This window comes from Theropithecus gelada, chromosome 13 (genome assembly GCF_003255815.1).
Source record: "Theropithecus gelada isolate Dixy chromosome 13, Tgel_1.0, whole genome shotgun sequence".
NCBI classification, from domain to species: Eukaryota; Metazoa; Chordata; class Mammalia; order Primates; family Cercopithecidae; genus Theropithecus; species Theropithecus gelada.
In genome coordinates this window covers 101465064-101486444 of record NC_037681.1, presented here as the reverse complement: position 1 = coordinate 101486444, position 21381 = coordinate 101465064, and the positions used below count along the sequence as shown (strand labels likewise).

At 38.1% G+C, this 21381-nt stretch overlaps 1 protein-coding gene across 8 annotated transcripts in view; it reads right to left on the bottom strand.

The window, feature by feature from the left end:
• The window catches only part of CTNNA2 (catenin alpha 2), a 1475417-nt gene that overhangs the window by 61973 nt on the left and 1392063 nt on the right, over positions 1-21381 (bottom strand). For all 8 annotated transcript variants that reach the window (XM_025354028.1, XM_025354027.1, XM_025354025.1 and 5 more), the window contains 2 exons: positions 13477-13628; positions 4628-4741 (listed from right to left, as the gene is read on the bottom strand). In XM_025354028.1, coding sequence (XP_025209813.1) covers positions 4628-4741; positions 13477-13628 — 266 coding nt within the window. The remainder of the gene's footprint in view (positions 1-4627; positions 4742-13476; positions 13629-21381) is intronic.

Below are 21381 nucleotides of genomic sequence, written 5' to 3'. Positions count from 1 at the left end.
AACCAGCATCATTTAAAGCATTCGCTAGGTGCTTCTTTGTAAAAGAATTTGTAAAACTATCAGCAGACTCCCAGAGTCAATGTTCAATCCCCAGATGAAAAGCAATGCACATTTCATTGTCCCAACACAAGGTTAATTTGTGCACTGAAAGGTGTATACTTCTCTGTCAACTATAGCACTTGGGTCTCCATTATACAATTTAGCACTTGAATATTAACTGCTTTGCTTTGCTCTCTAATTAATTCCTATGAATGCCCTACTGCTAACTTCTTTATATGCTTCCCTAGGGTTTAGGCTGCCCATATCCTGCCCATAGTAGAAGCTTAATAAACATCTTTTGACTGACTGCTTAAACATTTTTCCACTCACTGCATTAACATAATTCAAGAGAAGTTGCCAGAACTGACACATACATTCTAAGGACACAATTCTGAAGAAAAACTGTCCCCTCCAATGTAAGTTTGCAAAGGAAGATATGATTTTGACTCTAGAGATGCTTGACCTGCATAATGCACTTAATGGTGTGTGACTTGGGTGAAAGTATCCTTCCATTTGCCTCTGCTTATGTAGCTGTCAATGAGCTGAAGTCTCTTCCTAAATATTCTTAAAATGCTCTTGCTTTTAAAAATTAATAATTGACCTTTTCTGAAACTGGAATTTAAAAAAAGGTTATCTATAAACAGTAGATCACAAACTGTGAAATTTGCAAGTTAATCAAATTAGAATTCAACACATGAGTTTTAATTAGGTCTTATCAATGTAACTCAGCAGTTTGAAATGTTAACACATTAAAGCCATTCTAGCTAGAAAAAAATAGAAGCCAGCTACATTGAAATCAAACTCAATATAAAATACCTAACATGCAATTGTTCATTCCCTCAAACTAAGGGAACATGAGAAAAATTATCTTCATAGCCAAGAGGAAAGGGGACATATCAGATTTTCTGTTTGTATGATATGATTACCCGGGACAGGTTAAATTTCTGGTTTTCACAGTAGCCAAGCACAGATGTCCAAATTGTTGATCTGCCTGATGTGGGGTCCCAAATTAGTGGTATCAGAGAAATTAATCTAAAAGGATTCCTTCCCCCAACCCCAGAGTCCCTCCCAGCCTTTCCTCTGAACCACCAACCATTTTTTGGTGATTGTTTTAAACCCTACCTATTAAAAGTGAAAATCACTGATAAAAGCAAGCAACCATTCAAGTAGCACTGAATCCTTTCTTCAGTTTAAATCTCAAGGAGATTTTGATATAATTATCTTCTAATTTCCGGAGAAAAAAATGATTTTTAAAGTCTTTGGGTCCCCAAATTGACAAGCGTTCATTTCTTAAGCATAGAGCAAGAGGCTAACATTAAGTTTCAAGTACAAGAATGTTTATAAATAACAATTAAAGGGACTAAAGCTCAATGTGCCTGTTTCTACTCACTTGACTTTAAAGCAGTATAATAAATATAAGTAGTTAAGAAGTGGGTCCTTTGATTCTTACCCGTCTCTAGCTGTGAAGTGAATTGGAAAATTGAGGTAATTGTCCCATTAACTCAAGTAAAAACTCTCATGATTGCCTGAATTATCCAACTCTTTCAGGTGAAATTAGCCAGCCTTCTAATGAATGATTAGCTCAAGCCACAAGCATCATCACCATTACCACCAACTTAATTATTACATATTTATATGACAAATCCTGTGATACATTTTATCATAGAATTCTTCCTTTGACCTTATGAGGTAGCGTATGAGGAGATGAAGTGTGGAGAGGTTAAGAAAGTTGCCCCAAAGTCACACAGCTTCACTAAGTCCATATTTAAAATCAGGTCTGTGTGACTCCAAATAATATATTGTATCACCAAGGTTAAGTGCCCAGCAATTGTCACTAACCTATTTTAACTATGTCAACCTGTGGAGAAACAGTTTATATTATGTCATGTCTAGGATCAAAGGGTACCACACATCACCTCCATATTTTATCAGATCACCACCATCCATATTGATTCCCATTCATCTTCCCTCATCACTCCCGCCCCCTCTCTCCTCTCCCTCAGAATGTTGTAGGCAAGCAGCAGACATGGGCATATAAAGGAAAGTCTGTAAATACTTTAATTCCAGAATTTGAGAGCAATGTTGGATGGGGTTACTAAAAGCTTATCTCCCACTTAAACCTTCTTATAGATTAATTAATTATTTTCAGAAAGGGAAACTTCTCTAAATGTGAACACAAAGTAATATCATTAACATGGGAGGACTTGCTGCAGGGAAGAGCAAATGCCTCTGTCAAAGACAAAGTTCGCCGCCTTCACAATTTGGACCAACTTAGCACACTTTGCTGGTCAAAAGTCTGACCATCTATCATTTCAGCAATTCAATGCACCCTCTTATTTCCAACTTAACAGCCATAATTCCATGTCTCTGATTTGTCATCATATAATTACAGGCTAAAATAGGCTGACTCAGTAAGTAATGCTGTCTGCTGCAAGTTAATCATACAGACCACATGATGGACCTCAAAGACAAATGAGCAAGTGTTGAATTTATAGGAGTGCTCTCTTCTTACTATCTTGGACCCTGTTTATAATTCATGCTGGAAAAACTCTCAGAAAAGACTCTAGTGTGAAGAAATAATAGATGATAAAGACAGGAGTCTCTGAATTGTATTTCCGCCCATCATCATTGACTTGAAGGCTAATGTAAATAAGGCTAGAATTCTGTTCTCAGTGAAACAGAAGTATATTGGGACTCTATTCTTCCTTGTAAAAGTGGGACTGGTCATGACATTTTGACAAGATGGTGATTATAAAGCAAGATGAGTTGTACAACCTGTCTTTGTCTTTAAGAAAACTAGTCAGTGGATACTAGGCTGCATGTATACTGAGTTGCAGTTAGTCAGTCAAATTGACTGAATTGCTTCATGTTTGGATGAATTATTCAAAATTGCCCTTTGTCAGTGACAAAAATGCTGGTTTTAATTCTGAAGATGAAATGACTGTTTAATTAGTCTGACGTTTTGCCAACACAGAGTCAAAAGATTTTCAAGTTACTGACCTTTCCAATTTTCAACATTTTAGGGGGGATTAAATAGATCTGCAAGGAAATTTTGAAATAGGGGGCTGAATGCCTACTTTTCTGTTGTCCCACCATCGTGTGATCAGAAAGGATTTCTCTTAGAAAGGATAATTATCACAGTCATCTTTATTGAGCATTTACTGTATGTCTGATATTGTGCCCATTATTTTACAAATATTAAGGAATTAAATCTTCATAAGAATCCTATCAGGTAACCCTATTATTCACATTTTAGGGATGATAGGTCTGAAACTCAGAAAAATTAAGCAACATGTAGCTTTGAGCATGGTTCTAATGCTGCTCTTTATAATTCAAAACCAAATCTGTCTGAAAACACAGCCTTTGTCTTTAATATTCTTTTACTTTCACATCCCTCCTATTAATGTTTGTTTATATCTTTTGGGTCACTTGATTGTTGGGTGAGAATTTCAGGGCATAAAGCATGTAAGAGAAATTGGGTTTTAGACACAAAGTCTTTCTTGACTAAACGTCTCCTTCAAGTTCTCTTTATTTTAACCTCTGATTATTTTCCTTTCATAATTCTTAAGGCAGTGTGGGCTTTCTGGGGTTTCCCAATTTCTATTTTAAATTACCAGCTCTTTCTCAATCTCCTGCTTTCTATTCATTATCTTTTATTTAAATAAAACTTAACACAGAAAATTAGAATATCTAATTCTCAGTTATACTATAATCGGATTGTTTTTACTCTTTGGAAACTGAGCCTTTAAGGGGAGGAAAATTTCATCCTCCTATGCAATCTCTAAAGATTTCATCTCTCACCACCAGCTTGATTACGTACAGCTACCCTCTGGGTGATACAGCTAATCAGATTGATCCAAATTTAGGATGCTCTTTGGACCAAAGGCATTGGTGAACAGTATCATGGATTACTCAAACGTCAGGCAGAGCTGGTACTCTCTCTGTTGCTTCCTGATCCTTAAACTTGCATATTTCTAATTTGTCTCTAATTTATTTTTCTATCACATGGCAGACAGATCTAGGAATACCGCCATGGGAGTAGACAGGCATCATGAGGAAACAAAACATTCTCTATCTAATGGCCTTGAACCCATTTCAAAAGATATGATCTTAGATATCATAGAACATAGGCCATTGTATGGAGGAACAGCCCAGCCATTAACAAAGTAGTACCCCGATTCCCCATTTGTCATTGCCTCTTGTGTTGACAAGCTCGGAGACTTCAGGAAGAACAATGGTGACTGTGCCAATGCAAAATTTGCTGTATTACAGTGTCCCCTCTATCAGTTTATCATCCAGTTGTAATACCCAACCCCAACAAAATCAATTATACACATAAAAGCTTGCTATGATGTGGTTGCTATGTTTCTAGTGATACCAAAAGAGGGGAATTAGAGGAATCAGGAGCAGTGGTGGTTATTTTCACTGTGTAAAACGTGATTTGCTATAAACCACCTCAGATGAGAGCACAGATTTCTGACCCATGAATCTCTGGGGTGCCACGTCTCTGGAGTTTAGAAATACCCTCAAACCATTTTAGTAAACACAGGCCATGTGGGGCAAGCCAAAGTCTTACATGTCCACTCACCCGTGCGCTCTGCCCTGCAATGAGCTGGTCATCCTCAGTCTGAACACTTGTCCTACTACGCACATCGTAATCTTCCTGCTCAAAGTCAGAATCATCCTCTAGTTCTTCTGGGGTCTAAAGACAAAAAGAGAAAAATCAGCATATTTAAATTGATAACCTTCACCCCCATCCACACACTTCATTGCAAAGGCTAAATATCCCTCAGAAAGCAGAGCTCATAGCATCCTACATAGCATCCACACAGCTATGTGAGTGGGTATTAGCTGGAATGCAGTCAGAAAAATCAAGCTGCCCTAATTTACTTTAAAATATATATTTTATTATTTCCTCATACAGGTATAGTAAGTCTAACTTGAAGTGATATGCTAATTTTAAGAAAAATTATATTTGTGTATTATTTCTACCCATCCAAATCGATTGAAAGAAAAGAACCATCAACAACAAAATTTACACCTATGCTTCCATAATGCCACTTTTGCTCTATAAACAAAAAAAGTTGATTATCTCCAGGCCAAAGGCTAGACCTGAGGGAATAACTGGTCACAAAGCCATAAGGAATAAAGGTTATAAGCACAGGCTCTAGAGTCAAGACTGCCTGAATATGAGCCCCTGTGTGCTCATAAATAAACTATCTTACCTCTCTTAGTTTGACTTCTTCCTCTGTAAATTGAGGTTGATAACAGTAGCTACCTCTATGATTGCTGTGAAGATTAGGCAATGTGTTCTCTGTATAGTGTCAGACACAGAGTAGGTATTTTTTAAATGTTTGCCATCATTATTACTTGGGGTTTGTTGTTTGTTTAGAGACAGGGTCTCACTGTATAGCCCAGGCTGGAGTATAGCAGTGTGATCTTGGCTCACTATAACTTCCACCTCCCAAGTTCGAGTGATTCTTGTGCCTCAGCCATCCAAGTAGCTGGGATTACAGGTTTACACCATCATGCTTGGCTACTTTTTGTATTTTTAGTAGAGACAAGGTTTCACTGTGTTGGCCAGGCTGGTCTTGAACTCCTGGCCTCAAGTGATCTGCCTGCCTTGGCCTCCCAAAGTGCAAGGATTACAAGCATGAGTCACTGTGCCTGGCCCATCATCATTATTAGGATTTTTAAATCAATTCATTCATCAAAGTTTATGAAATGAAGCTACTGATTACCACATACCCATAAAGGATTTAATAACTTTTACATATATATTATCAATTTAGCTCAGATGAGCACAGTGACATTAGGGATCTTTCTCTATTTAGAGGTAATACAAGGTGCAGATAAGTTAAGACATGTGCCCCATGTCCCTAAATTAGTTAATAAAGAACCAGAAGTTACATCTAAACACCCAAGTGTATCTGACTCCAAACATACTTCTCATTAGTTTTTGTTGTAGTTTATTCACATAACAAATTTAGCAAGACGTGAAGTTATAAAATGGCTTAAAAAGAGTAGAGTTAGATCAAGATCCTTTCCAATCTATAACGTCAGTGATAAGGAAAAGATAAGAAAGAATCCATAAGCCCAGGAGTAAAATACCTTTCCATCTTCAATGGCAATAATAATAGATAACTGTGCATTAAGCGCTTAACATGTGTCTGTCAATGTTTTTCCTAAGTGCTTTACAGACACTAACTCATGCAGGTTTCTTAACACTCCTTTGATGTAGACACTATTTTCTCCATTTTCCAGGTAAGAAAACTGAGGCATGAGAGGTTTTATCGTGCTCTAAGGCTTTGCTAACTCTATGAGGTTAAATTCGAAAGGTGGAAGGATGGTGGACAAAAGTAAGAGAGTGAATCAGTGTGAGATTAACCTGACAGGAGATGGTCTTCCACAGACTGCCTCTTGGCATATAGTAGGACCACATTCCAGGGTGATGCCTTTCAAAAGAAAAGAGTAGACCGCAAGGAATACCAATGATGCAGTTGCCCATTCCCCATCCAAAAGGGCACATTTTTTTCCTGCTGGTTTCTTTGGCTACCACAGTGTAATTAATCAGGTGCGGTTATTGATGAAGCCTTGAGATTGGTCAGACAGGCATAAAATGGGGTCCTTCATGTCAATATCACGTTATGCCTAGTAATTTTCCAAGCTTTGGCATATCACACTTGTTTTTCCTTCTCTCTCACCATCAACCTTATTAACATTCACTCAGTCATCTACAGATGTTTACTTTCATAGGAATATTAAAATAAGGAGAGAAGAAAGAGGTTTTGTTCCTATATTTTATTAACTAAAGCAGGGGTACAGTAGGCAGAGCCCAGTTCAAATAACTGGTTGTGTTTTTATTGTGGACAGAGACAATATTCTCTGATCATTCCTCCCTCTTTTGCAGTGTACTGTGGGACAGTTATAGCAAGTTGGTAAATTCAGCTGACAGATGAGATGACAAGATTACAAGCACTTTTTGTCATTAGTTCTTGAAAGAGAAAAAGTAAAATTGAAAATCTCATTTAACAAAAATAAGCAGAATATGACAGTGCTTATAGTACTGTGTCCAAACATTTCAGTGATCTGTGCATTTAGTAGAGGAGTCAATGACAAACCCAACCTGGCAGTATAAGGCTAATAATGTTGAGTTTTTATTCAAGTGACAATGGCCCAAGAACCAAAATAAAGAAAAAAACATTAAAATCAAAAGAGATATTAACCTGGATGAGGACTCAGGGGACCTGCATGTTTTGACCTAACTCTGCCACTCACAAGCTATACGTCTTTGGCAAGTCACTTAGTTTCACTGCTTCTGTGTCTCCCTGCTCATAAAACGGAGATTATAATTGCTATTTGCACTTTCTGCCCCACAGGACTCCTAAGCTCAGATGTATAGGAAAATGCTTTAGGAACCATAAAAATTAACTAAATTCATAAATGATGGTGATAATTACTGTGCTTAATAATAAAATACAACACCTAATAACAACAACAGCAATAATAATGGCAATGATTGTTTATCACCCACTACGGGACAGGCATTCAGCTAAAGAATTTGATCCTTACAAAAACCTAATGAAATAAATGTAATCTCCATTTTATAGGTGTGTGAACAGGCTCAGAATTGTTGAGTATATTTCCCAAAGCATCACACCTAGCAAGCGGCAAAGGTGGACAAGTTGAAGGTTTCAGAGCTCATGCTTTTAACCATCACAAATACCACCAGACAAACAGATGAGCTTAAGCTATTTTCATGTGCCTTAAACATGAAACATAACCATCCAACCCATCCATATAAATAGTTCTGTGCATGTGCAGTTTGCTAATTGCATGTGAGTGTGTCTCCTACTCATGGCATTAATTTTTGAATTACTCATTTTTAAAACTGTGAGTGCTATTTTTTAGTTGGTCAAAGACCTCCATGAATTAAAGGAAACATGGAAAATTACAGAGGATCTGCAAATGGGCCCAGGAAGATTACACTTGTATTACTAGATAGTGTTACAGGGTAAAGCAATACATAAAATAAATAGTTCACTGTACTGGAGGATAGAGACTGAGGGTGAAAATTCTATGTGCTCTTTGGGAAGGCCTTTCTCAATAAACAGAAACCACTTAAAGTCTACTCCTAGTTTCCTGCTTCCACTACTTTCTGTTTTGTTGTCGAAGTGGGTCATATCTGTAAAATGGCACAAAGTATTCAGACTCTAAAATCTCTCTGAAGAGTCTATGAGATCGACTTGTGCTCATTACAGGGGCCAGCCAAGGGAGATCATGTGGCTTGACCAGGGTCATACCACATGTCAGTTGTAAAACAGGACCCATTCATCTGCTGCTGGTGCTCGATTTCCTCTGCAACAGCCTCTATAGAGAAACACAGTGAGAAAGTATTGAAGGATTCAGTCATTTCACCTGGACATGTGAGTTGTTGAGTAAATTTTACACGTGAGCCCAGGCGAAATGACTCTGAATCCTTCAATATTTTCTCATGTCTCATAAAATGTAATAAGAACCATTGAAAGAAAGGGCCCAAATGTGTATGAGAATTTCACTGGGAGAAGGCTGAGAATATAGGTTGGCAAGAGAGTTTAAAAGATGCATGAGGTAGGATTTCCCAACAGAGCTCAACACCACTGGAATGGGCTGCAGACTAGAAAATCAAATTAGAGATCCAAAGGCCTAAAACAAAACAAAACAAAACAAAATAAAATAAATTTTAATCAGGGGTGATTGGCAACCAGCGACTCTGGCCTGGCCTGGATTACTCTGGAGGCTCCTACCTGATCTTGCTTCTGCTCTTGCCCCATACATTCTGTTCTCACTAGCATAGCCATGGTGGTTCTTTTAAGGTCTAAGTCAGATCACACTATTCCCCTGCTCAGAACCCTCCAATGGCTCGCAACTCATTCAATAAGGTCCCTTAGGTCTCTAAGCCAAGTTCCTGGCTCCAACCTTTGCACTTGCCATTCCCTCTGCCTGAAACATACTCTGCCTGAATACCGTTAGGGCTTATTTCTTCTTCCTTCTCCCAGTATCTTCTCAAATGCCACCCAGGTATTTCCTTTCATAAGATCCATGCCCACCAGAAGCTCTATCCCTTTAAGCTACTTTGGTTTTCTCTGTGGCCCAATGTCTGACATTATATTTCCTTGTTTATTCTCTGTCTCCTACCGGAAGAATAGAAATCCTGTGAGGGTTATAAGCTTTCAGCAAATAAATGAATAACCAAGACAGAATTACCAATTTTTAATAATACTGAACTATTTCTAACTAATAAAACTAGACACCTTAAGAGGCCATGTTGATTAACAGGATAGTGACAATCTATAATAAGTAAATTTTGTTGCATAAGTAGTTTATAAAGTCTTTTCAATCCTTTTATTTTTTAACTGTGATAAACATTGACTCCAGCTCCTATAATTTTGATAATACTATTGACTTATTTAACAAGTTCTAGTTCATTACTTGACTATATAAAGACAAACTTCATCCTACCAGAATGAAGAAAAGAAATATTTCCTGGGAGCATGCTAAGTGCTAGATCTATGCTACTCCTTCATAACTGTGGTAACATTTGTCACCACTTGTGTACAAATGAAGTGCAGACAGGTAATTAGCATGCTGATGATCCCAGAATAGTTGAGCTGAATTCCAAACTTTACTGCTTTAAAGCACCCTCACGTAATTTTTTTCATGGTGCCCTTAGGCTAAAAAAACAAGAACAAACAAATAACTATAACAATTATGTCCATTATGCAGAGTTTGGCCCAATCAACCTAATCAATTTTTATAACCTATAACAACAAGTTATTATTGGTACCTGTTATATACTGTACTTCTTCTCAAATGTTGGAATCTAAATGGACACTCATCAATTCTAGAGATTCCTTTTTACCAGTGATTGCTACAAACCCAGCAGCACATATGAATCAAAAGATATGTACCAAGGTAATGTTTAAACTGTGATTTGTAACTAATATTTCATACAGAATTCAAGAGATGTCTATGTGCTACTTTGAAATTTTAAAATATCTGGCAATGCTCCAGGGCACCTTGATACATAGTTTGGGAGATGTGAAGTTAAACTACAGACCTTTATCTGAACCCTGTTCCAGGCCCTATTATTTCTTTTACCTGCTTTTGAAAGTATCATACACAACCAAATTAATGAGTTCCAAATGCAAAAGATTCATCTATAGTTATCATCATAGATCTTTCAGAGTCATTCTTACAAGAAGCAACTACTGTTTCATTGAATACAAATCTCCTGACACCAAGATATTACCACCTTCTACCCTACCCACTTATCTTAATTTACAATGCAAAAGTTTAACTTTTTGTCTTGAATATATACTTGGTCCTCATTATTTATGGATTCCTTACTTATTTGTCTACTCTCTAAAATTTATTTGTAATCCCCCAAATCAATAACTATCTTGTTATTCCCAGACATCAAGAGTGTAAAAAATCTGAGTCACAGATGTGCATGTTCCCAGCTAAGGTCAAGCACCACAGTGCTCTGCCTTTTTGTTTAAGGTCTCATACTGGAAACAGGTGCTCTTTTTCTGGTCTATTTAGTGCCACTTGTCTTGTGCTTTTTGTTGGTGATTTCTCTATTTAAAATGGCCTCCAAGTATAGTGCTGAAGTGTCATCTAGTGTTCCCAAGTGCAAGAAGTGCGATGTACCCTACATAAAAACACATGTGTGTTAGATAAGCTTTGTTCAGTCATCAGTTAGCACAGTTGGCCATGAGTTCAGTGTTAATGAATCAACAGTATATTGTTTTGTTTCGTTGTTGAGACGGAGTCTCACTCTTGTCACCCAGACTGGAGAGCAGTGGTGTGATCCCAGCTCACCATAACCTCTGCCTCCCACGTTGAAGCAATTCTCTTCTCTCAGTCTCCCAAGTAGCTAGAATTACAGATGCACACCACCATGCCCAGCTGATTTGTGTATTTTTTTTTTTTTTGGTAGATGGGGTTTCACCATGTTGGCCGGGCGCAGGTGATCTGCCTGCCTTGGTCTCCCAAAGAACAATACATATTACAGAAGGTGTATTTGAACACAAACTCACATAAAACAAGGTTAAGTATTGATCAGTTGACAAAAATGCGGCCAGAAGCTCACGGTCACCTAACCCTGCATTTCTCCTAGGAGCAATGATTCAAGATTCACAAATTTGGTGTTCACAGTGAATTTGCAGAACGCTACTGTAAGAAATGAGAAATGACTATATGTTAGTCTGCCAGATTTGTGTATATATTTGTAAGCCACTTTGTGGGGATAATCAGAAAATTCCTATGTACCTGACAGATCCCAATGGACAAGCCTCAGGAAGAAGGAAAAAAAAAAAAGTTTTATGAAGGAGGGGTAGAGTAGATTGCTCCAAGAGAAAAGGGAGGTTCTGAAAGCTGAGGCTGGAATACAGTAAGAACAAGCTTTGTCTACTTCAGAGGGTTGCCTGGAGCTGGCCTGAAGCACTCGGATACCAACATCACCATTAAATATGTATTGACTGCCAAGAGACAAGATGATAAAGAATTTGACCCCCTTCAGGGTCCTTTCTGTGTTAGTTTTGGGGGAAAAAAATCTTTCTTTGCAGCCTGTGGGAAGGAAGGAGGTATGGTCAAATTTTCTGGGAAAGAAACAATTCTACCTGTCTTATTATCTATCTTCCTTAGTACAAGGGATTTTTTTAAAGTAGACTCAACCATTACATTCAGACAGAAAACCAAGAAATCATTTAAGTGCAAAATGAAGCCATTTGGGTGCTGAATGGAGAAGGATTTTAAAAATAACAATTTGTACATACTGTACACTTCTCTCCTAAATTTTAAGTGGTGTGAAATCCATCTAATCAAATCACTTAAAATGTCGAGATAGAGAAATGACACTTCATGTGACAAAGATATGACATTTTATCTAAAATTGTGTGTGTATGTGTGTGTGTTACAGCTCATGAATGAGCAAGTGAATGATGGCTATAAACTTCCTCAGCCTCCCAGATGAATGGTTGTCACAAACATATGAAGGCTAACAAAGCAGAAAAATGGCAAAAGAGGGAATATATCTTGAGGATTACAGTGGGATTTAGTACCAAAAATGCTTTGAAAATATAACTCTCATGCTCTATTACCTTATTTCACAAGTTAGTACATAATGGGAAAAAATGATCTAATTTGTTATGGGCCTAAAAGGCTGACTATCTTCCCTTGTCTTCTCTTCCAATTCTTTTATCCCTTTTCTCTGTCATCCTCCCATCTTTCTAGGCATCTCTCTCTCCCTCTTTCTAGTGCACACACACACACACACACACACACACACACACAGAGATTTAGGCTCTGTGCCAAACAAAACATCATAGTGTGCTATAAAATGATATTTTGGATACATTTGGTTAAATAAAATGTATTTTTAAAATCATAACTAATTTCACCTTTTTCTTTTTTCTTTTTTAGTGTGTTTACTAGAATATTTTAAGTCACAAGTGTGGATACCATTCTACTGGACAGCATGCTTTTGGGATTAGCACTGCAGAAGCCCCACTTCTGCTTCAATTATAACAGCCACAAATGTGCTTTTGCATATGCAGTATATTTGAAGAAATAAAGATTATTATGTGGCTAATAAATATGTGTGAACATTACTATGCTAAACTGTTGGTTAGATAAGGAGAAAAAACTTCATCTTATAATGGATTATAAAGCAGTTAAATAAAATGAGGTTAGCTAGATGTCTTAACAGACATATGTGAATGTGCCTTGTGGGTGAACAAAGAAAGTTATAAATGAAACTATACGAGATTTTAAATCAACTATAATATGTATTTTCTAGGCCTGTGTATATATATTAATTGTTTAGACAACATTTTGGAAGACACACCTACCTGACAACAGAAGTCTGAAGATGGGAAGATAGTGGAGTAGGAAATAAGAGGTTTGTTGTTAGGCTATCCAGCCTTATTTACACTAAATTATTTTTATGCAAAGAGAATGTAATTATGTACCACTTCATAGTTGCATAATGATAATAACCATTATTATGTGTTATTATTATAAACACTACTATGCTGTGTAATCTTCATTTCTTTCTAGCCCATGATCTTTGGATCCTGATGGGAAGAGTGTTAGTAAGAGGTACAAATGGAAAATAGCAGGGGTGTCCCTAAAGGTTGTAAGAAACTGAGGAGATAATGCATGCAAGAAATAGGCAGGGAGTTGCCCTTCAGAATATTCAGTGCTCACCTGAGCTCATTGATATTACTTATCCCTTCATAAGTATTAAGCTCACCTTGTCTGACTAAATAAGGAGCCAAACAGCTTACCAAGTTAAACTCAGTAATTACAAAATAAATAATCAATAAGAGAGTTAACTCTTTAGTTTCCTACTAGGAGTTCTGACCTGCTCTGAGCTACAGAGGCCTCACATACCCTGATCATCAGCACAGCCTTTCTGATGTCCCGAACGCCGTCATACACCAGGCGAGAGGCATCGATGAACTCATTCTCCTCAAATGGTTGAGGAACGTTGGCACTCAGGGCTTCAATGGCAACCTCTACTTGTTCAGCAAAGCGTGGCATCACTGGGTTAAAAATAAAAAGCAGAGGATTAGGCAACTTTTCTCTCACTACCTCTCATTCCAGCTTTTGGACAAAGTGGCAGGTGCCCGGGTATTCTAACAGTTAAGTGGAGCAAGACACTCATCTGTCCAGTTTGAAGTGAGCCCAATTTAGTAGTCTTTATGACAGTTACCTCGGCAGCAGGGAAAGAAAAGTTTCCCAATTGTTATTCTATGCATAGTGATGATTTGCAAAAGAGAAAGTTTTTGAAACCTGCCCACAGTAGTGTGTGAATATAGTTTTCATGTTACCCTAACCCCAAACTGAGTTGTATTTCTGCTAGTTACTGCTGGTTACTGGTTACTGTAAATCCTTGGCCAAGTTTTAACCTGTTTCTTTGTCTATAAAATATAATAAAATCCTACTTCATGATTCAGTGGGATAATGCAAAAAAGTTTTGGGTGGAATCTGGCCCTTTGGAAGTATCAATAAATATTTAAGTAGTATTGGATGTTAGAGTCATAGCTGGTGAGTAGTAGACCTTAACCCACGTGGCTTCACAGTCAAGTGTGGATGAAATGATATAACCCATCCCACTTCTGTTAGAAATACAGGACTTGAGACATGGGGGAGGGGAGGGTGGAGCAAGGGAAGCTGGGGAAGGACTGTGTAATAGAAAAGAGGGAAACACGGGATATTTCAGCAGAAAGGCCTATGGAAAGAGAAGATCAATGGGCTCAAAGATAAACTGTTCCATCTTACCAGGACCACCTGGATGTGAAAGAGGACATGTATATAAATTTCTAAAATGCTGACACTTTGTTCTTTTCACAGGGATCCTGCACATACCCTAGAGATTTGTGGAAAGTAAACTCAGCGGAGTGTCTGGAAAACCTCCACTAACTTCTTAAAAGATGCTGCTGATTCACTGATTCTCAAAAATTATAATTCAATTTTCTCAGCTGTTATCCTGTAACAATCAATTCATATAGTAAATGAAAGCCATAAGCATATTTGTTTTATTTACAAGGACGATAAAATAGAAACATCATTCATCTATTTCCCTTTCTGAACTTTCATGCCTAATTCCTCTTTATACTCACTTTCATCCTCTGTGGATACTTTAATATCCATTTTAATCCCTGTGTGAGAAATTCTGCTAAATTACTTTACTCTCTAGGGTCAGAGTATTCAAGATAAAACATTCCTGGAAGAACGTATTTCTACCAGGAAAAGTCAGACTGAAAAAAGGAGGGGGAGACAGCAGGGTTAGAGGAAAACTGTGTGCCCACACTTCAGTAGAAATTATCGAAACCACAGCATGCATGGGGAAATCTCCTTCTCTGGATGAATTACTGTAATTGGTTCTCTATATTACTTGAATTTCTCATTTGGGCTTTTAAGCTATATTTAGATAAAAGAATTTGGGAAATAGTAAGATGTACTGCCACAAATATGAATCAAATAAAACTACATTTCTAAAAACCACTGCATTAAACTCAGACTATTTGAGTTATTCATTTGTGTTAGGAATAAACTTTTTTAAATGACTGAATAGTGAGCATGAAATTATTTTTGCATATATTAGAATTCGGGAATAAGCATCTTCTTAAATTACAAGTTCCCTCTTTCTTAAACTGCGTTATATTAATGCCACTCCATGATGTCTACGTTGCCATAAGTATGACCATCAGTGATGTTATAGTTCTATGTAATACCGCAAAGTAGCTTTCAGGGGCATAAAACTGTTTATCCCTATGGGTATAACTGACAAAGAATTAGTGCTCCTACATGTATATAAAATAAATAGACTACTTCCACAAATCAGTAAGGAAAAATATTAAAAACTGACAGAGAATTAGCACACTCAATTCACAGAAAAGCAATCCTTATTGCTGATAGATACACAGTAAGACTTCACTCATAATCAGAGAAATTATAATGCGAACAGTGAGATGTAATTCCATACTTATCGACATAGGTAAACAAATTAAAGCATAATAATATTAATCATATTGAGCATGGAGACAAAATGGTACCTTTCTACTACAGATGGGAGCACAATGGTTACACATCGTTTCGGCAAGTGCTTTGACAAAATCTAGTAAAATCCACTCCCTGTGATTTGGGGCATTCTCTAGGGCCTTGGCCAAATATTAACTTCTAAAGAGATGCTGATTAGGAGGGGTAAGTAATTATACATTAGAGTCACAAAAATGTTTTTGTGTCTCTATGGTTACAGTTGTTTCCTCCTAGGTTATATATTCAAAGGGTTAAGAAGAAAATTATACAAAGCCTGAGAATGAAAATAACTGCTTTAAGGGAGCTCTGTCGACAGGCTCTACCCCAGCCCTATTCTGAATCCTCCAACTCACGAACCACTTTAAGATGCTCATTGCACCGGGCGCAGTGGCTCACACCTGTAATCCTAGCACTTTAGGAGGCAGAGGTGGGCGGATCACGAGGTCAGGAGATCGAGACCATCCTGACTAACATGGTGAAACCCCGTCTCTACTTAAAAAACACAAAAAAATTAGCCTGGCCTGGTGGCAGGCACCTGTAGTCCCAGCTACTTGGGAGGCTGAGGCAGGAGAATAGCCTGAACCCAGGAGGCGGAGCTTGTAGTGAACCAAGAGTGCCCCACTGCACTCAAGCCTGGATGAAAGAGCGAGACTCCGTCTCAAAAAAAAAAACCAAAAAAAAAAAAAACAAAAAAACTAGATGCTCATTGCAGATCCACAGACAGTACATCTGGGTGGGAAAAAACAGACTTAGGGATGTGAATCAGGGGATAGTCAATATATTAAAGTGAATAAGCCCTGAGGTCAAAGTTTGAGTGGGAAAGCAATATCCTTTGAGTAGGAAAAGAAACATCATTTGTGAAAAATTTTAAAATACACAAATGAAAACTGTGCATAATTTAAACATATATATTCGTATATGTTCTTACATGTTCTAAAAGGATATATACCACTTTAAATATAGTAGTTACCTTTGAGATGGAAGGAGAGACATTTGTTATATTAGTCTCTGTTTTTTGCATCTTTGAATCTTTTCATAATTCACATGTTTAAAAAGAAATCAAATTATTCTCAAGGTTGTACTTGTTATAGAACTGGGCTCTGAAAAAATAAAGTTCTATCAGATGGCCCAGAACATGATAGAAACCAATCTGAACAATATCATTAAGTGGAGAAGTCCCTCAGAAATTGTGACTGTAATCAAACACTTAATATTCTGCCTTAGTAACTGCCAACTAAGAAGTTGAGTGGGAAAATGCCCACCCCTCAGACCGCAACCCGCATGAACACACCTTTATTTGCATGAAGACCTTTCTCAAATATAAAGGGGTGAGAAAGGTTATAGTGTTGCTTTGTTTGTGCAAGGTCACCCTGAGGAAGAGATGGGGAGGAGGACAAGGTAGAAGGTGACATTCTATTAGGTTGGTGCAAAAATAATCGCAATTTTTGCCATCTTGCTAAAACCACCTCCTGGCCTGATACTGCACCCAAGGAAGAGAGAAGAAAGCTAAAACCTAAATGGATGATTTTCATGGGGGATGCTCTGCAACTCAGAATACATCTAGTAATGCTGTGACACCAAGTTTGGAGAAGAGGATTCTATTTGCACCAGCATGGCATACAATATCTCTCTAGTGAGATTTGGATGGTAGGACTTTGGTGTAAACAACAGTGTTATTGAGCTGGGGTTGTCAGAAGAGGCAGAAACAATGAACTTTTATGAAGAGATTAGAACAGAAATACCATCAACCTTTCAAGGAAAAAAAAAAAGACGGGGGAGAGGGCACAAGTTCTTTATTTTTAAAATAGAGGCTCAGAGTGCAATTGAGCATTAATTAATATTTAAACCATCTTACTATATTCTTTGGCCAGTAAAACATAAAACTTGAAATCATTCAATTGATTACATTTACTGTAACTGACAAGACATCTATTTTTTTTCTTACCATAAGTCAGTGTTTTTCTGGGTCTAACCCTTAAGAAACTCTTTCTCTGAGACCAATCCTAAGCACATTCAATATTTATTTAGGGATTAGTCAACTGCTACTGATCTTTAAGCACCAATATCCCTGCTCTCCACATTGCTGCTCTTTGCTCATTCAGTCTTATCCTATTCTGCCTTTAAGAGTGATGAGGCTGGGCACGGTGGCTCACATCTGTAATCTCAGCACTTTGGGAGGCCGAGGTGGGTGGATCACCTGAGGTCAGGCGTTCAAGAATAACCTGGGCATCATGGTGAAAACCCACCTCTACTAAAAATACAAAAATTAGCCAGGCGTGGTGGTGGGCGCCTGTAATTCCAGCTACTTGAGAGGCTGAGGCATGAGAATCTCTTGAACCTGGGAGGCAGAAGTTGCAGTGAACCGAGATCGCACCACTGTATTCCAACCTGGGTGACAGAGCGAGACTCCGTGTCAAAAAAGAAAGAATGATGAGACATAAAAACAAAAGTTTATAGAACAATGACCCATCTTGACAGAACCTAAGATGTTAGTTTGACTATTCTTCTAATCCTTTGGTAATGTGTAAAAAAACTAGATCCGGTGCAGTGGCTCACACCTGTAATCTCAGCACTTTGGGAGGCCGAGGCGGGTGAATCACAAGGTCAGGAGATCGAGACCATCCTGGGTAACACAGTGAAACCCCATCTCTACTAAAAATACAAAAAATTAACCGGGTGTGGTGGTAGGCACCTGTAGTCCCAGCTACTCGGGAGACTGAGGCAGGAGAATGGTGTGAACCTAGGAGGCGGAGGTTGCAGTGAGCTGAGATCGCGCCACTATACTCTAGCCTGGGCAAGAGAGCCAGACTCCATCTCCCAAAAAAAAAAAAAAAAAATCCACCACAACAACAAAAACCTAAATACCCCAAAAGTAATACTGAGACAGAAAAAGTTTCAAACTTCCTCAAATATGATGCTGCTTCTGCCTCTTACTAATTAGGACAAAACACAGCATTGCCTTTGTGATTCACACATTATATATTAACACAGTTTTTGATATAAGAATATAAACAGAAGCTTCTTTCTGTTTTCTGAATTACATCCAAAAACTGTAGGTACCACTTTGTAGTTATTTATCAGAAATGCTGATTTGTTCTTAATAGCTTGTGTCCTAAAAGGGTGATCAAAGTCAGAGATAAACTTTTAAATTCTGGCTATATTTCTGTAGGCAGTGCACACACTAGGCCACAAAACGATGACATTCGAGGAGTAATGAAATCAGAGTTAAGTATGCATATAAAAATCAAGGTCGCATCATTCTGCTATTGGAGGTCCTAAACCAGAGGTGAGAAAGTTCTGGAATAAATTCTCCTGAGAGATGTCAGGGGTGAAGTTTCAGAGCACAGGGTGAGTCAGTTAAATGAATGAGAAGTTGTGTTAAATATTTAAATAGCACTGCTGACAACCCAAAGGGCAAAATCCAAAGTCAACCAAAGGTAGTGGAGATGAACAGCCAGGTAACCTCGCTACCTTTAGATATATAAAAGGTGCTTGCCCCCGCTTTAAGCATTCCAATGATTCCCTATAACACAGAGAGAACTATAAAACCTCGTTATGGGAGATCGAGACCATCCTGGCTAACACGGTGAAACCCCGTCTCTACTAAAAAATACAAAAAACTAGCCGGGCGAAGTGGCGGGCGCCTGTGGTCCCAGCTACTCGGGAGGCTGAGGCCGGAGAATGGCGTGAACCCGGGAGGCGGAGCTTGCAGTGAGCTGAGATCCGGCCACCGCACTCCAGCCTGGGCGACAGAGCCAGACTCAGTCTCAAAAAAAAAAAAAATGAAATAAAAATAAAAAAATAAAAAATAAATAAATAAATAAATAAAACCTCGTTATGAAGAAACAAACATAAACAAGCATCTGTTATCTGCCTATATGGTTCCTGCATCTTTCTGTCTCATCCCTTATTACCACATATTCTCAAATGTTCCAATTAGACAGAATTACTTCAATGTCTCCAAATATGAAATGGACCCATAGCAACATATCCATGAATGATTTATTCTCTCATACTGAAATGCACATACTTGTCTTTGGCCCAGGTGAACTCCTGCTCAATCTTTAATCTCCAGTGTAGAACTAATTGCCATTGTGAAGCTTTCTTTAATCCCCAGAACCCAAAGTAGACAGTGCTCTACAATTCTCTATAATTTTATAGCATCCTAATTTCTCTCACACACACTATTACAGTACTTCATATACTGTATTAGGCTAGTTCATTGATATTTCTGTATGTCAACTGTTTCACATATGAGTCGCCTTCAGGCAGAGACCATCTCTGCTTCATTCTTCGCATTTAAACTCTCATCCTGCTTCTAGCACAGACAATCTATCCAGTTGGATAGAGAAGGATGAGAAGTAAAAGAAGGGGACAGGAATAAATGGGGAAAATTAAGATGAGAACTCCTTTTGTCATCCAGTATTTCAGGGACAAAATGAGTAGCATCACATTTCACATACCAAGTTTCTCTTTTTCTGCCCATCATTTAGCATTGGTTCAGTAATTTTATTAAAGAGTATCACGAGTCATTTAACAAGTGATTAGTGGGCATTCTGGGTTTGGTCTCTAGGGATCTTTCAGAAACCTGAGCTCAGGATTCTTTCAGGACTCTGCTTCTTCAGAAGGAGCATCACCATTGAGCCAGAAGAAAGATTCATAATTCTGTTCTCAACTAGTTCACCAAGTCCAATCAAGCACATCTGCATACACAGGGGTCACCCAACTGCGGTGGTGCAGTCAGATAACATACTCTGAGTGTGTTCCTTGCCAAATTTTATTATAGAGCATAGAGAAAAGGAAATAGACAAAGTCCCTGTTTGAGATAACCAGTTTGGTAACTGTTAAAATAATAAGAGCATTGAAAGGAATCTAAAAAGAAAATAAAATATCAGGACAGGGAAGGAATTGCAGCTAATTCCAGTGCAGGAATTAGTACAATATCCTCCCCCCATCACAGATAGCCACTGAGCCTCTGCTGTAACAGTTGGAATTTGGTAAAGATTAGGGAAAGATCAGAGTAATTGGAGCCAGAAAGTATTAATTTGGAGAAACACTGTGGGGCCTTTCCAGTGGCCTCAATACCAGGTAAGTGTTATTTGATGTTATTTCTACAGGTAAAGTATGCTTTCCCAAAAATGGTTCCTATCAGACACCGCTAAGGGATTATTCAGGTGGCCCCCCAATTAGATGTCACAACAGAGGGGAAAAAAAAGGGGTAAAAGAGTATGACATAAATTACCAGGGCCCTAAAGTTGACCAAAGGGAACTCTGACGGGCATTTATAAGGCACGGGGTGTGGCATGATGATTCTACATATCCATGAAGCATAATCAGTTGTAAGGACACTGAGTCTGAAGTTCCAGTTCACAGTGTAGAAGTAGAAACTACCCCAAACTGAAGCCATGACACATTTCTCCCTTTAGTTCCACTTAAGAACAGAGGACAAATCATAGAAGCTGGCCAACATTTTATATTAGTGATTTTAGTAAAGAATGTCATGATCATAAATTAAATTAATAGAAGGTCTTTAAGTATTCCTCCCAATTCACCCCCACACGGGGGACTTTAAAAATCCTCAGCTCAGAATCTTTTTAGAGATGTCTGGGTGGGAGCATTACCTACTAGGCAAATAGATCTATATGTCTACTTCACAAATAATGACTATTTCATTTCTATATGTATTTATAGACCCATGCACTCCACCAGGTGTAGGTGTGTGCCTTCCCTAGGAGGTACGAGGGTGGCTGCAAT